General features: G+C 47.9%; 1 protein-coding gene across 1 annotated transcript in view; it reads left to right on the top strand.

Moving 5' to 3' along the window:
• The window catches only part of ITFG1 (integrin alpha FG-GAP repeat containing 1), a 240,692-nt gene that overhangs the window by 133,515 nt on the left and 92,662 nt on the right, over nucleotides 1-14,515 (top strand). The window contains exons 7-8 of the mRNA XM_069739330.1: nucleotides 11,079-11,140; nucleotides 13,676-13,760. Coding sequence (XP_069595431.1) covers nucleotides 11,079-11,140; nucleotides 13,676-13,760 — 147 coding nt within the window. The remainder of the gene's footprint in view (nucleotides 1-11,078; nucleotides 11,141-13,675; nucleotides 13,761-14,515) is intronic.

Below are 14,515 nucleotides of genomic sequence, written 5' to 3'. Positions count from 1 at the left end.
AGATGGGGGTGGCGGTGGCATGGGGTTAGAACAGTTAATAATTTAAGAAAGAATTGAGGTGCAGAGAGATACATGAAGTGTATGTATACTAATGCCAGAAGCCTCGCCAACAAAATGGCCGAATTAGAATTAATGTTGTTGGAGCATAATTATGACATGGTGGGGATATCTGAGATATGGCTGGATGAGAGCCATGACTGGGCTGTTAACTTGCAGGGCTATAGCCTGTTCAGAAATGACCGTACAGATAAGCAAGGGGGAGGGGAGTGTCTATATGTAAAAATCGTTCTTAAAACCCATCCGGCATGATAATATAGGTGAATCTAATGAAAATGTAGAGTCCCTGTGGGTGGAGATAAGGGGAGGGGGAAAAATAATAAATTACTGATAGGGGTTTGTTATAAATCTCCAAAAATAATGGAAGCAATGGAGAATATCCCCGTAAAGCAAATAGATGAAGCTGCGACTCAAGGGGAAGTCCTTATTATGGGGGACTTCAACTACCCTGAAATAGATTGGGGAACAGAAACCTGCAGTTCCAGCAAAGGTAATCAGTGTCTGACAACTATGAGAGACAATTACCTTTCCCAACTGGTTCAGGACCCAACAAGAAGGGGGGCACTGCTAGAACTAATATTAACCAACAGGCCAGACCGTATATCAAATATAAGGGTTGGGGGTCACTTGGGGAATAGTGATAACAAAATAATAGGTTTTCATGTATCCTTTAATAAGATGTGTAGTAGAGGGGTTACACGGACACTAAACTTCAGGAGGGCAAATTTCCAACGGATGAGAGATGATCTTGGTGCAATTAACTGGGATGATATCCTGAGACATAAAAATACACAAAGAAAATGGGAGACGTTTATTAGCATCCTGGATAGGACCTGTGCACAGTATATACCGTATGGGAATAAACATACTAGAAATAGGAGGAAACCAATATGGCTAAATAGAGCTGTAAGGGGCGCAATAAGTGACAAAAAGAAAGCATTTAGAGAATTAAAGGAAGTAGGTAGTGATGAGGCATTAAATAAATACAGAAAATTAAATAAAGTCTGTAAAAAGCAAATCAAGGCAGCAAAGATTGAGTCAGAGAGACTCATTGCCAGAGAGAGTAAAAATAATCCTAAAATATTCTTTAACTACATAAATAGTAAGAAACTAAAAAATGATAGTGTTGGCCCCCTTAAAAATAGTCTGGGTGAAATGGTGGATGAGGATGAGGAAAAAGCCAATATGCTAAATGACTTTTTTTCATCAGTATTTACACAAGAAAATCCCATGGCAGACAAAATGACTAGTGATAAAAATTCCCCATTAAATGTCACCTGCTTAACCCAGCAGGAAGTGCGGCGGCGTCTAAAAATCACTAAAATTGACAAATCTCCGGGCCCGGATGGGATACACCCCCGAGTACTGCAGGAACTAAGTACAGTCATTGATAGACCATTATTTTTAATCTTTAAAGAGTCCATGATAACAGGGTCTGTACCACAGGACTGGCGTATAGCAAATGTGGTGCCAATATTCAAAAAGGGGACAAAAACTGAACTCGGTAATTATAGGCCAGTAAGCTTAACCTCTACTGTGGGTAAATTCCTGGAGGGCATTCTAAGGGATGCTATACTGGAGTATCTGAAGAGGAATAACCTCATGACCCAGTATCAGCACGGGTTTACTAGGGACCGTTCATGTCAGACTAATCTGATCAGCTTCTATGAGGAGGTAAGTTCCGGACTCGACCAAGGGAACCCAGTGGATGTAGTGTATATGGACTTTTCAAAAGCTTTTGATACGGTGCCACACAAAAGGTTGATACATAAAATGAGAATAATGGGGATAGGGGAAAATATGTGCAAGTGGGTTAAGAGCTGGCTCAGGGATAGGAAACAAAGGGTGGTTATTAATGGAGCACACTCGGACTGGGTAGCGGTTAGCAGTGTGGTACCACAGGGGTCAGTATTGGGCCCTCTTCTATTTAACATATTTATTAATGATCTTGTAAGAGGCATACAGAGCAGAATTTCAATATTTGCAGATGACACTAAACTCTGCAGGGTAATCAATACAGGGGAGGACAATTTTATATTACAGGATGATTTATGTAAACTAGAAGCTTGGGCTGATAAATGGCAAATGAGCTTTAATGGGGATAAATGTAAGGTCATGCACTTGGGTAGAAGTAATAAGATGTATAACTATGCGCTTAATTCTAAAACTCTGGGCAAAACCGTCAATGAAAAAGACCTGGGTGTATGGGTGGATGACAAACTCATATTTAGTGGCCAGTGTCAGGCAGCTGCTACAAAGGCAAACAAAATAATGGGATGCATTAAAAGAGGCATAGATGCTCATGAGGAGAACATAATTTTACCTCTATACAAGTCACTAGTTCGACCACACTTAGAATACTGTGCACAGTTCTGGTCTCCGGTGTATAAGAAAGACATAGCTGAATTAGAGCGGGTGCAGAGAAGAGCGACCGAGGTTATTAGAGGACTGGGGGGTCTGCAATACCAAGATAGGTTATTACACTTGGGGCTATTTAGTTTGGAAAAGCGAAGACTAAGGGGTGATCTTATTACAGTACAAAGACCTTTCTGATGATCTTTTTATTCACAGACCTGAGACAGGGACAAGGGGGCATCCTCTACGTCTGGAGGAAAGGTTTAAGCATAATAACAGACGCGGATTCTTTACTGTAAGAGCAGTGAGACTATGGAACCCTCTGCCGTATGATGTTGTAATGAGTGATTCATTACTTAAATTTAAGAGGGGACTGGATGCCTTTCTTGAAAAGTATAATGTTGCAGGTTATATATACTAGATTCCATGTTAGGGCGTTGATCCAGGGAACTAGTCTGATTGCCGTAAGTGGAGTCTGGAAGGATTTTTTTCCCCAATGTGGAGCTTACTCTTTGCCACATGGGCTTATTTTGCCTTCCTCTGGATCAACATGTTAGGGCATGTTAGGTTAGGCTATGGGTTGAACTAGATGGACTTATAGTCTTCCTTCAACCTTAATAACTATGTTACTATGTGACGGCCCCACCTCTTCTGTGCCGGCCCCACCTTCTCCGTGGCAGCTCCTCTTTCTCCGTGACGGTCCAACCTTCTCCGTGATGGCCCTACCTCTTCCGTGACGGCCCCATCTTCTCTATGGCGGCCCCACCTCCTCCGTGACAGTCCTTCCTCTTCCGTGACGGCCCCACCTTCTCCATGGCCATCCCACTTCCTCCGTGGCAGTCCCACTTCCTCCGTGATGGCCCCACCTCCTCCGTGATGGCCCTTCCTCTTCCGTGATGGCCCCACTTCCTCCGTGGCGGCCCCACTTCCTCCGTGGCGGTCCCACTTTCTCCGTGGCGGCCTCACTTCCTCCGTGACGGCCCCACCCCCTCTGTGACGGCCCCACCTCCTCTGTGACGGTCCTACTTCCTCCTTGATGGCCCCACCTCCTCTGTGAAGGTCCCACTTCCCCCTTGATGGCCCCACCTCCTCCGTGACGGCCCCTGTTGTGAATTCTGCTTTTGGGTTCCCTCCAGTGGTTGTAGGTGGGAATGCAGTTGTCCCTGAGTTGCAGTCCTGGCCAGGTGTATCTGCTGATTGCAGTTCTGACTGGGATATTTAGGTGTGCAGGATTCATTAGTCCTTGCCAGTTGTCCATGGTTCTGGGAGGTTTTGGATCTTTGTCTGGTTCCTCCTGCCTTGCTGCTAATTCAGCAAAGATAAGTGTCTGGTTTTTGTTTCTGTGGCACACATGCTGTGTGGTTTATAACTCTGTGCTATTCATTTGTTTTCTCTTGTCCAGCTTAGATATTGTCAGTGTTTTCTCAGTCTTGTTGGATTCTCTGGAGATGCAGATATACGCTCCACATCTTTAGTTATATGGTGGAATTTTTGTATTTTCTGCTGTGGATATTTTTGGAAGGGTTTTAATACTGACCGCTTAGTATTCTGTCCTATCCTTTCCTATTTAGCTAGAGTGGCCTCTTTTGCTAAATCCTGTTTACTGCCTGCGTGTGTCTTTTCCTCTACTACTCACAGTCAATATTTGTGGGGGGCTGCCTATCCTTTGGGGTTCTGCTCTGAGGCAAGGTAGATTTCCTATTTCCATCTATAGGGGTATTTAGTCCTCCGGCTGTGTCGAGGTGTCTAGGATTTGTTAGGCACACCCCACGGCTACTTCTAGTTGCGGTGTTAAGTTCAGGATTTGCGGTCAGTATAGTTTCCACCAACTCAGAGAAAGTTCCATGCGGCTCCAAGGTCACCGGATCATAACAGTACAACTGGCCTATAATGAGTTAAATGCATCTCAGAAGAAAGGAAGAAAGGTGTTGAGCCATTTTTTTTTCTGTACTCTGCTTTCTCTTTTCTTCCCTCTTTTTCTCTGGGTAGCTGAGGAGTCTTGTGCAAGCATGGATATTCAGGAATTAGCTTCTCGTGTGGGCCAGCTTGCTGCTAGGGTACAGGGTATTTCTGATTATATTGTTCAGACTCCTGTTTTAGAGCCGAAGATTCCTACTCCTGATTTGTTTTTTGGTGACAGGTCCAAATTTTTGAGTTTTAAAAACAACTGTAAACTGTTTTTTGCTCTGAGACCTCGATCCTCTGGTGATTCCATTCAGCAGGTTAAAATCATCATCTCCCTGCTGCGTGGTGATCCACAGGATTGGGCATTTTCTCTGGAATCTGGGAATCCGGCTTTTCTTAATGTAGACTCATTTTTTCAGGCTTTTGGATTATTATATGATGAACCTAATTCTCTGGATCAAGCGGAGAAGACCTTGTTGGCCCTGTCTCAGGGTCAAGAGGCGGCAGAATTGTATTGTCAGAAATTTAGAAAATGGTCTGTTGACTAAATGGAATGATGATGCTTTGGCGGCAATTTTTAGAAAGGGTCTTTCTGAATCCGTTAAAGATGTTATGGTGGGGTTTCCCACGCCTTCGGTCTGAGTGATTCTATGTCTCTGGCCATTCAGATTGACCGGCGCTTGCGGGAGCGCAGAACTGTGCGCACTGTGGCGTTATCCTCAGAGCAGATTCCTGAGCCAATGCAGTGTGATAGGATTCTGTCTAGAACGGAACGACAAGGATTCAGACGTCAGAATAGGTTGTGTTATTATTGTGGCGACGCTTCTTATGTCATTTCAGTCTGCCCTAAGCGGACAAAGAGGATCGCCAGTTCATTTACCATCAGTACTGTACAACCTAAGTTTCTGTTATCTGTGTCCTTGATCTGCTTATTGTCATCATTTTCTGTCATGGCGTTTGTGGATTCAGGCGCCGCCTTGAACTTAATGGAGTTTGAATTTGCCAGGCGTTGTGGTTTTTCCTTGCAGCCTTTGCAGAACCCTATTACTTTAAGGGGCATTGATGCTACACCTTTGGCTAAAAATAAGCCCCAGTTTTGGACACAGGTGACCATGCGCATTTCGCCAGCCCATCAGGAAGATTGTCGATTTCTGGTGTTGCATAATTTGCATGATGCTATCGTGCTGGGTTTTCCGTGGTTGCAGGTACCTAATCCTGTGTTGGATTGGAAGTGTATGTCTGTGACTAGTTGGGGTTGTCAGGGAATTCATAATGATGTTCCTTTGATGTCAATCTCCTCTTCTTCCTCTTCTGAAATTCCTAAGTTTTTGTCTGATTTTCAGGTCCAGTTCCCTTCCACCACACAGGGACTGTGATTGTGCTATTGACTTGATTCCAGGCTGTAAGTTTCCTAAAGGCCGACTTTTCAACCTGTCTGTGCCTGAACATACCGCCATGCGGAATTATATTAAGGAGTCTTTGGCGAAAGGGCATATTCGGCCATCTTCTTCACCGTTGGGAGTGGGATTTTTTTTTGTTGCTAAGAAGGATGGCTCCTTGAGACCCTGTATTGATTATCGCCTCTTGAATAAGATCACGGTCAAGTTTCAATACCCTTTACCTTTGCTTTCTGATTTGTTTGCTAGGATTAAGGGGGCTAGTTGGTTTACTAAGATTGACCTTCGGGGGGCATATAATCTTGTTCGTATTAAGCAGGGTGATGAATGGAAAACTGCGTTTAATACGTCCGAAGGTCATTTTGAATATCTTGTGATGCCATTCGGGCTCACTAATGCTCCATCTGTTTTTCAGTCCTTCATGCATGATATCTTTCGGACTTATCTTGATAAATTCTTGATTGTATATTTGGACGATATTTTGATTTTTTCCGATGATTGGGAGTCTCATGTGCAACAGGTCAGGATGGTGTTTCAGATCCTTCGTGACAATGCTTTGTTTGTGAAGGGGTCTAAGTGTCTCTTTGGGGTGCAGAAGATTTCTTTTTTGGGCTTCATTTTTTCTCCCTCATCTATGGAGATGGATCCGGCTAAGGTTCAGGCCATTCATGATTGGATTCAACCCACATCCGTGAAGAGCCTTCAGAAATTGTTGGGTTTTGCTAATTTTTATCGCCGTTTCATTGCTAATTTCTCTAGCGTGGTTAAACCCTTGACCGATTTGACGAAGAAAGGCGCTGATGTGGCGAATTGGTCCTCTGCGGCTGTCTCTGCCTTTCAGGAGCTTAAACGCCGATTTACTTCTGCTCCGGTGTTGCGCCAACCGGATGTTTCTCTTCCGTATCAGGTTGAGATTGACGCTTCTGAGATTGGGGCAGGGGCCGTTTTGTCTCAGAGGGATCCTGTTGGTTCCTTGATGAAACCGTGTGCCTTCTTTTCCCGTAAGTTTTCGCCTGCTGAACGCAATTATGATGTCGGCAATCGGGAGTTGTTGGCTATGAAGTGGGCGTTTGAGGAGTGGCGACATTGGCTTGAGGGAGCTAAACACCGTATTGTGGTCTTGACCGATTATAAGAATCTGATTTACCTCGAGTCTGCCAAACGGCTGAATCCTAGACAGGCTCGATGGTCCTTGTTTTTTTCCCGTTTTGATTTCGTAGTTTCGTATCTTCCGGGTTCTAAGAATATTAAGGCTGATGCCCTCTCTAGGAGTTTTTTGCCTGATTCTCCTGAGGTCCTTGAACCGGTCGGCATTCTGAAAGAAGGGGTGGTCCTTTCTGCCATTTCCTGTGATTTACGACGGGTTCCTCAGGAATTTCAGGCTGACAGACCTGACCGCTGTCCAGTGGGGAAACTGTTTGTTCCTGACAGATGGACTAGTAGAGTGATTTCTGAGGTTCACTGTTCTGTGTTGGCTTGTCATCCTGGTATTTTTGGTACTAGAGATTTGGTTGGTAGGTCCTTTTGGTGGCCTTCTTTGTCACGTGATGTGCGTTCTTTTGTGCAGTCCTGTGGGACTTGTGCGCGGGCCAAGCCTTGTTGTTCCTGTGCTAGTGGGTTGCTTTTGCCATTGCCAGGCCCTGAGAGGCCCTGGACGCATATTTCTATGGATTTTATTTCTGATCTTCCGGTTTCCCAGAAGATGTCTGTTATCTGGGTTGTTTGTGACCGGTTCTCTAAGATAGTTCATTTGTTGCCTTTGCCTAAATTGCCTTCCTCTTCAGATTTGGTTCCGTTGTTTTTTCAGCATGTGGTTCGTTTGCATGGTATTCCGGAGAATATTGTGTCCGACAGAGGTTCCCAGTTTCTTTCTAGGTTTTGGCGGGCCTTTTGTGCTAGGCTGGGCATTGATTTGTCTTTTTCTTCTGCATTTCATCCTCAGACAAATGGCCAGACCGAGCGAACTAATCAGACTTTGAAGACTTATTTGAGATGCTTTGTGTCTGCTGATCAGGATGATTGGGTGGCCTTCTTGCCATTGGCCGAGTTTGCCCTTCATAATCGGGCTAGTTCGGCTACTTTGGTTTCGCCTTTCTTTTGTAATTTTGGTTTTCTTCCCCGTTTTTCTTCTGGGCAGGTTGAGCCTTCTGACTGTCCTGGTGTGGATTCTGTGGTTGACAGGTTGCAGCAGATTTGGGCTCATGTGGTGGACAATTTGGTGTTGTCTCAGGAGGAGGCTCAACGTTTTGCTAACCGTCGTCGGTGTGTTGGTTCCCGGCTTCGGGTTGGGGATCTGGTCTGGTTGTCTTCCCGTCATGTTCCTATGAAGGTTTCTTCCCCTAAGTTTAAGCCTCGGTTTATTGGTCCTTATAAGATTTCTGAGATTATTAATCCGGTGTCTTTTCGATTGGCGCTTCCGGCCTCTTTTGCTATCCATAATGTCTTCCATAGATCTTTATTGCGGAAATATGTGGTGCCCGTTGTTCCCTCTGTTGATCCTCCGGCCCCTGTGTTGGTTGATGGGAGAGTTGGAGTATGTGGTTGAGAAGATTTTGGATTCTCGTTTTTCGAGGTGGAGGCTTCAGTACCTTGTCAAATGGAAGGGTTATGGCCAGGAGGATAATTCTTGGGTTTTTACCTCTGATGTCCATGCTGCTGATTTGGTCCGTGCCTTTCATCTGGCTCGTCCTGATCGTCCTGGGGGCCCTAGTGAGGGTTCGGTGACCCCTCCTCAAGGGGGGGGTACTGTTGTGAATTCTGCTTTTGGGTTCCCTCCAGTGGTTGTAGGTGGGAATGCAGTTGTCCCTGAGTTGCAGTCCTGGCCAGGTGTATCTGCTGATTGCAGTTCTGACTGGGATATTTAGGTGTGCAGGATTCATAAGTCCTTGCCAGTTGTCCATGGTTCTGGGAGGTTTTGGATCTTTGTCTGATTCCTCCTGCCTTGCTGCTAATTCAGCAAAGATAAGTGTCTGGTTTTTGTTTCTGTGGCACACATGCGGTGTGGTTTATAACTCTGTGCTATTCATTTGTTTTCTCTTGTCCAGCTTAGATATTGTCAGTGTTGGATTCTCTGGAGTTGCAGATATACGCTCCACATCTTTAGTTAGATGGTGGAATTTTTGTATTTTCTGCTGTGGATATTTTTGGAAGGGTTTTAATACTGACCGCTTAGTATTCTGTCCTATCCTTTCCTATTTAGCTAGAGTGGCCTCTTTTGCTAAATCCTGTTTCCTGCCTGCGTGTGTCTTTTCCTCTACTACTTACAGTCAATATTTGTGGGGGGCTGCCTATCCCTTGGGGTTCTGCTCTGAGGCAAGGTAGATTTCCTATTTCCATCTATAGGGGTATTTAGTCCTCCGGCTGTGTCGAGGTGTCTAGGATTTGTTAGGCACACCCCACGGCTACTTCTAGTTGCGATGTTAAGTTCAGGATTTGCGGTCAGTACAGTTTCCACCAACTCAGAGAAAGTTCCATGCGGCTCCAAGGTCACCAGATCATAACAGGCCCCATCTCCTCCGTGACAGCCCCTCCTCTTCCGTGACGACCCCACCTCTTCCTTGGCGGCCCCACTTCCTCCGTGACGGCTCCACCTCCTCCGTGATGGCCCCACCTCTTCCGTGACGGCCCCACCTCCTCCGTGACGGGACCACCTTCTCCATGGTGTCTCCAACTAATCTCCCACAATGCAGCACAGTGAAGCCTGCTCTTTACTGGGAGGGAGGGAAGGAGCGCATCTGAGGACTTCTTTCAGTCAGAAAATTGCAGTGTTTTGAATGCAGCTTTGGCTGTGACTAGAGGATAAGGTGAGATTGATCTGCGGGTCTGCAGTGATCTCTACTAATATGTTGGGATTAGTGGATCCCCCTCTGAACATGGCGGCTGTTTGTTGTCTGCGGCGAGGCTGACTGGCGCGGTTGTACGCGGCTCCGCCATCGCATTGCGGGTTGCCAGCTGGTGCAGCAGATTTCAGTGAGGAGATGAGAAGTTTTCAATATTTGATGTCGTCGCCATTCAGTGCAATAACAAAATAAAATCCTCGGCGCTCGGATGGTGTGCGGCGCCAGCTGTCTGCTCGTTAGCATTTGCGTAGCTCGGAGGGGGCCGCGTGCCGGCCTATTATTCTCCCCCCAGTTACCGCGCGATGCGGATTCCGTGCATTTATCAGGATCATCGCTGTCCGGAGAATCGGCAGCACCTGGCTCCATTATCCGGTGCCTGACAACCAATGTGGCCGCCATGACTTCACCAGGACGCCTTTTCTATCTTCTCTAATTTATCAGTCTGCGAGAGCTGCGTTACCGCCCCTTTAAGAGCTAGAAGAACAGCCATATCGGTATGCCCGGTCCGTAGTGACCCCAATGTATCAGCCGAGTCCTTCTCCAATCAGACGGACAGCCCCGTAATCATCAGGGAGCCAATCTGAGGCCCGGCAATGATCGTAACTCGCTACCAACATTGTATCAGCCGCCGAACGTAAGAGTCTGATAGACTGCCCCTTTAATTCGCTTTTACGCAAATATTTCCCTGTAGGAAACGGGATTAGCGATAATTCATTGTCACACCAAACCTTAAATGTTCACTCCGCCATCCCGTTAGTCAGTTCATTGGAGTTTTTTGAGAAGCGTGATACAATGTCGCGAATCGTTCCCTTCCCCCCTGGTGTTTTATATGATAATTTGCGCTTTGATGGGAAGTTTCTCATTAATATTGGTCTTTTTGAAGCCTTCGCGCACCGTCTCCTTAATCCTGGTCTTCACTTCACGTTGCTCAGGATTAGAGACGTATTAATAATCCCGCTGAGCCACTTCTCGCCACGTCCGGTCGCTGTGGTGCCGCCATTGTGGTGCGGAGCGCCCCCTATCGCGAGGCGGCTCCTTCTCTGCTATAATTACATTGCGCCCATGTAGCAGAGCCGAGTTTGCCTCTTGGATTTCTGTGCATGCGGAGCGCTTGTTTCCGGCCGATGAGCTTCTGCTTGACATTTCCAAATGTCAGGAGCCAACGCGGAGTTAACTTTTTTGGTACATTTAATAAAACGTTCGCCTGTGATGTATTGAATCCGATGACAAAAGCTCCTGACCCCCGTTATCTGCGGGCGCCGCCGCTGTAAAGAGCAACTCGTCCCGCTGTAAAATACCGAGACAAGCAGCGGGCGGTATATACCGCCATGATGTCGTATGTATGCGCTGTGGGCGACTGCAAAGCCAATACATGGCCTGTATGATCAGCCTGCGCCTCCTGGTTCATGAATAGAATGCCAGGACAGGGACTGACAAAGAGGCAGAGGAGGAACGAGTCGCTGGAACACTTGTGAGCTGCGGGGTTTTGTTGCTTTGTTTTTAAGATTATTTTTTCCTCCTCCAGATTTGTTCCTCACGACTCTGGATGACGACGGCAACATTCAGTTTGAGACTTGGGAGAATCAGGTAAGAAAACGGCCTAATAAGGTCCTACTAATACACCTCAGCTGCTGCAGAACCTCATAATGCACCTCAGCTGCTGCAGAACCTCATACTACACCACAGCTGCTGCAGAACCTCATAATGCACATCAGCTGCTGCAGAACCTCATAGTACACCACAGCTGCTGCAGAACCTCATAATGCACCTCAGCTGCTGCAGAACCTCATACTACACCACAGCTGCTGCAGAACCTCATAATGCACATCAGCTGCTGCAGAACCTCATAGTACACCACAGCTGCTGCAGAACCTCATAATGCACCACAGTTACTGTAGAACCTCCTAGTACACGCCAGCTGCTGCAGAACCTCATAATACACCTCAGCTGCTAGAGAACCTCATAATACACCACAGCTGCTGCAGAACCTCATAGTACAGCTTGGCTGCTGCAGAACCTCATAATATACCAAAGCTGCTGAAGAATCTCATAATACACCTCAGCTGCTGCAGAACCTCCTAGTTCTGCAGCAGCCTCACGTTCATGTCCGAGATCATCTGCAGGAAAGTCAGAACCCTCCATCGTAATTTTCTTTTTTTTAAATTCATCTTTTTGAACCATTTTGTCTTTTCTTGTGATTCGGGAGCAGCGGTAAATCTTCGGCCGCGCCGCAGTCTGACTGACAATGAGGCCATCCGTCTGCTCTAATGTCGGTGGTAACAGGGGCCCCGCTGTGACATCGGCTGTTCCGGGAGCTCCGCGTGCTGCACCTGCCAGCGCTCGGCTCTGTGAACAAGCGGCGCTTCATCAGGACAAACCTTAAGGCCGAGCGGATTTTTTTCTTAAAGCTGCGGCACCTTTTGTTCTGTCACCTTCTGCTGCACATTCCCCAGAGGATTCTTCTGATTGCGCGCACATTAATCAGCACATACAGGGACGTGTAAGACTGAAGTGAGCTGATTACATAACGCTTCTATCTCTGCGCCGCGGTGTAATCTCCCATCAGAGGAGCCGGGAGCGACGCCGCTACCGACCGGCACATAGGGAGATAAAGACCAGGAGCACAAAATCTAGTATATACCCAATGCTGCTCCGTGCACACTAGAGGGCGCCAGCAGGGAGGGAGCGGAGCCGCACTGTGGGGCACTCACCTGTCATAGGATCATCCATGAGTTTCTGCCCTGCTCTCTACTTAAAGGGTCTGCACATCCCAAGCCAATGAGACAATTATGGGAAAAATTACTTTAGAGCTTACGAGTCATCAGCGATGCAGAGGAGGAGCGCTGCAGATGGTGGGACTCAGAGAAGGTGTTCTGGGGATAGTAGGACTTGGAGGAAGTGCGCTATGGATGGCGGGACTCGGAGGAGGGGCGCTGCGGTTGGTGGGACTCGGAGGAGGGGCGCTGCGGTTGGTGGGACTTGGAGGAGAGGCGTTGCGGTTGGTGGGACTCAGGAAGGGCGTTGCGGTTGGTGGGACTCGGATGAGGGGCGCAGCGGTTGGCAGGACTCGGATGAGGGGCACTGCGGTTGGTGGGATTCGGAGCAGGGGCATTGCGGTTGGTGGGACTCGGATGAGGGGCGCTGAGGTTGGTGGGACTTGGAAGAGGGGTGTTGTGGTTGGTGGGACTCGGATGAGGGGCGCTGCGGTTGGTGGGACTCGGATGAGGGGCGCTGCGGTTGGTGGGACTTGGAGGAGGGACGTTGCGGTTGGTGGGGCTCGGATGAGGGGCGCTGCGGTTGGTGGGACTCGGATGAGGGGCGTTGCGGTTGGTGGGACTCAGGAAGGGCGTTGCAGTTGGTGGGACTCGGATGAGGGGCGCTGCAGTTGGTGGGACTTGGAGGAGGGGCGTTGCGGTTGGTGGGACTTGGAGGAGGGGCATTGCGGTTGGTGGGACTCGGATGAGGGGCGCAGCGGTTGGTGGGACTCAGATGAGGGGTGCTGTGGTTGGTGGGACTCGGATGAGGGGAGTTGCGGTTGGTGTGACTTGGAGGAGGGGCGTTGTGGTTGGTGGGACTTGGAGGAAGGGCGTTGCGGTTGGTGGGACTTGGAGGAAGGGCGTTGCAGTTGGTGGGACTCGGATGAGGGGCGTTGCAGTTGGTGGGACTCAGGAAGGGCGTTACGGTTGGTGGGACTCAGGAAGGGCGTTGCGGTTGGTGGGACTCAGGAAGGGCGTTGCGGTTGGTGGGACTCAGGAAGGGCGTTGCGGTTGGTGGGACTCAGATGAGGGGCGCTGCGGTTGGTGGGACTCAGATGAGGGGCGCTGCAGTTGGTGGGACTCAGAAGAGGGGCGCTGCGGTTGGTGGGACTCAGATGAGGGGCGTTGCGGTTGGTGGAACCTATAGAAGTGGTTACAGGCATCGAGGGCATTGGTCTAGGGTGCTGTGTAAGAGGAGGCTTGGTGGAGGGGCAGAGGGCATAAGGGCTGTGGGGAATAAAGACCTCGAGGAAGGAGTGCGGGGGTCTGTGAGGAGGGGCACTAGTGTAGGAAGCCCCCCTAGAATGGAATGGAATATTACCTCATCTTCTGTCTTCTAATTTTTTTTTTGTCTCCTATTTCTAAGGGTGGAAATTTCTCCGCTGCCACATCCACGGTCCCGAAGCCGAAGGACGCCAGGATCGTGGGACAGTCCGTTTTTGCTGATTTCGGTAGGTGAAACCCAATGCTTTTTGCTGAAAATCTCATAGGTCCGTGTACGAGAAAGTAAGATGAAACTTTTTGCTCAAAGTCAAAGACAAGTAGGAGAAAAGAGGGGGTGTCGGGTCGGGAGTGGAGAGGAGAGAAACAAAATCTTCAGGGTCATCTGTAAACGAGCTGCTTCACTTAATAACCGCTGCACTGATCCCAAGAACTAGCAATCCGTGTAGAAGCGCTGCCGGGTGCCAACGATTTCCGGAACCAGTGGGATCGTTGACCCTGTTATGTGTCGTGGATTTAACCATACAGATACACATACAGGTATGCCTTCTCGATGTGGAGTCTGGCTGTGTCTGTGTATTTGCTTTTATTTTATTCCTGCTGCTCATTTACTTAATTGTTTGTTTTTGGGTGGAGGGTGGGGGCAGGGTTTGGTCCTTAGATTTGGACATTTTAACTTAGATAAGCACTCCTCCTCTTCCTCATACCACCATCAAAGATTTTTATCCCCATATAATGTTGCAATCATCATCTTATATAGCACTGTGTACTTACAATTGCTCATTTTCCTTTCTACCCACAAAATTATTCTCTTTTCTGCTCTATGTAGAAACAGGAAGTCTCTTGTCCCTTCAGTAATCTGTCCTCTCTTCATCTCCTGACCTAGCTAATCCCCCCTTCCTGGAACTTTTGCAGTGACTTATGAGTCACACAGGGAAAATGAGCCTCCTGTTTCTACAGTGTGTAATCACCTGATGTCATAGAT

Source organism: Ranitomeya imitator, chromosome 9 (genome assembly GCF_032444005.1).
Source record: "Ranitomeya imitator isolate aRanImi1 chromosome 9, aRanImi1.pri, whole genome shotgun sequence".
Classification (NCBI taxonomy): Eukaryota; Metazoa; Chordata; class Amphibia; order Anura; family Dendrobatidae; genus Ranitomeya; species Ranitomeya imitator.
Note: the sequence above shows the minus strand (reverse complement) of the source record. Positions and strands in the feature narration are given on the sequence as shown.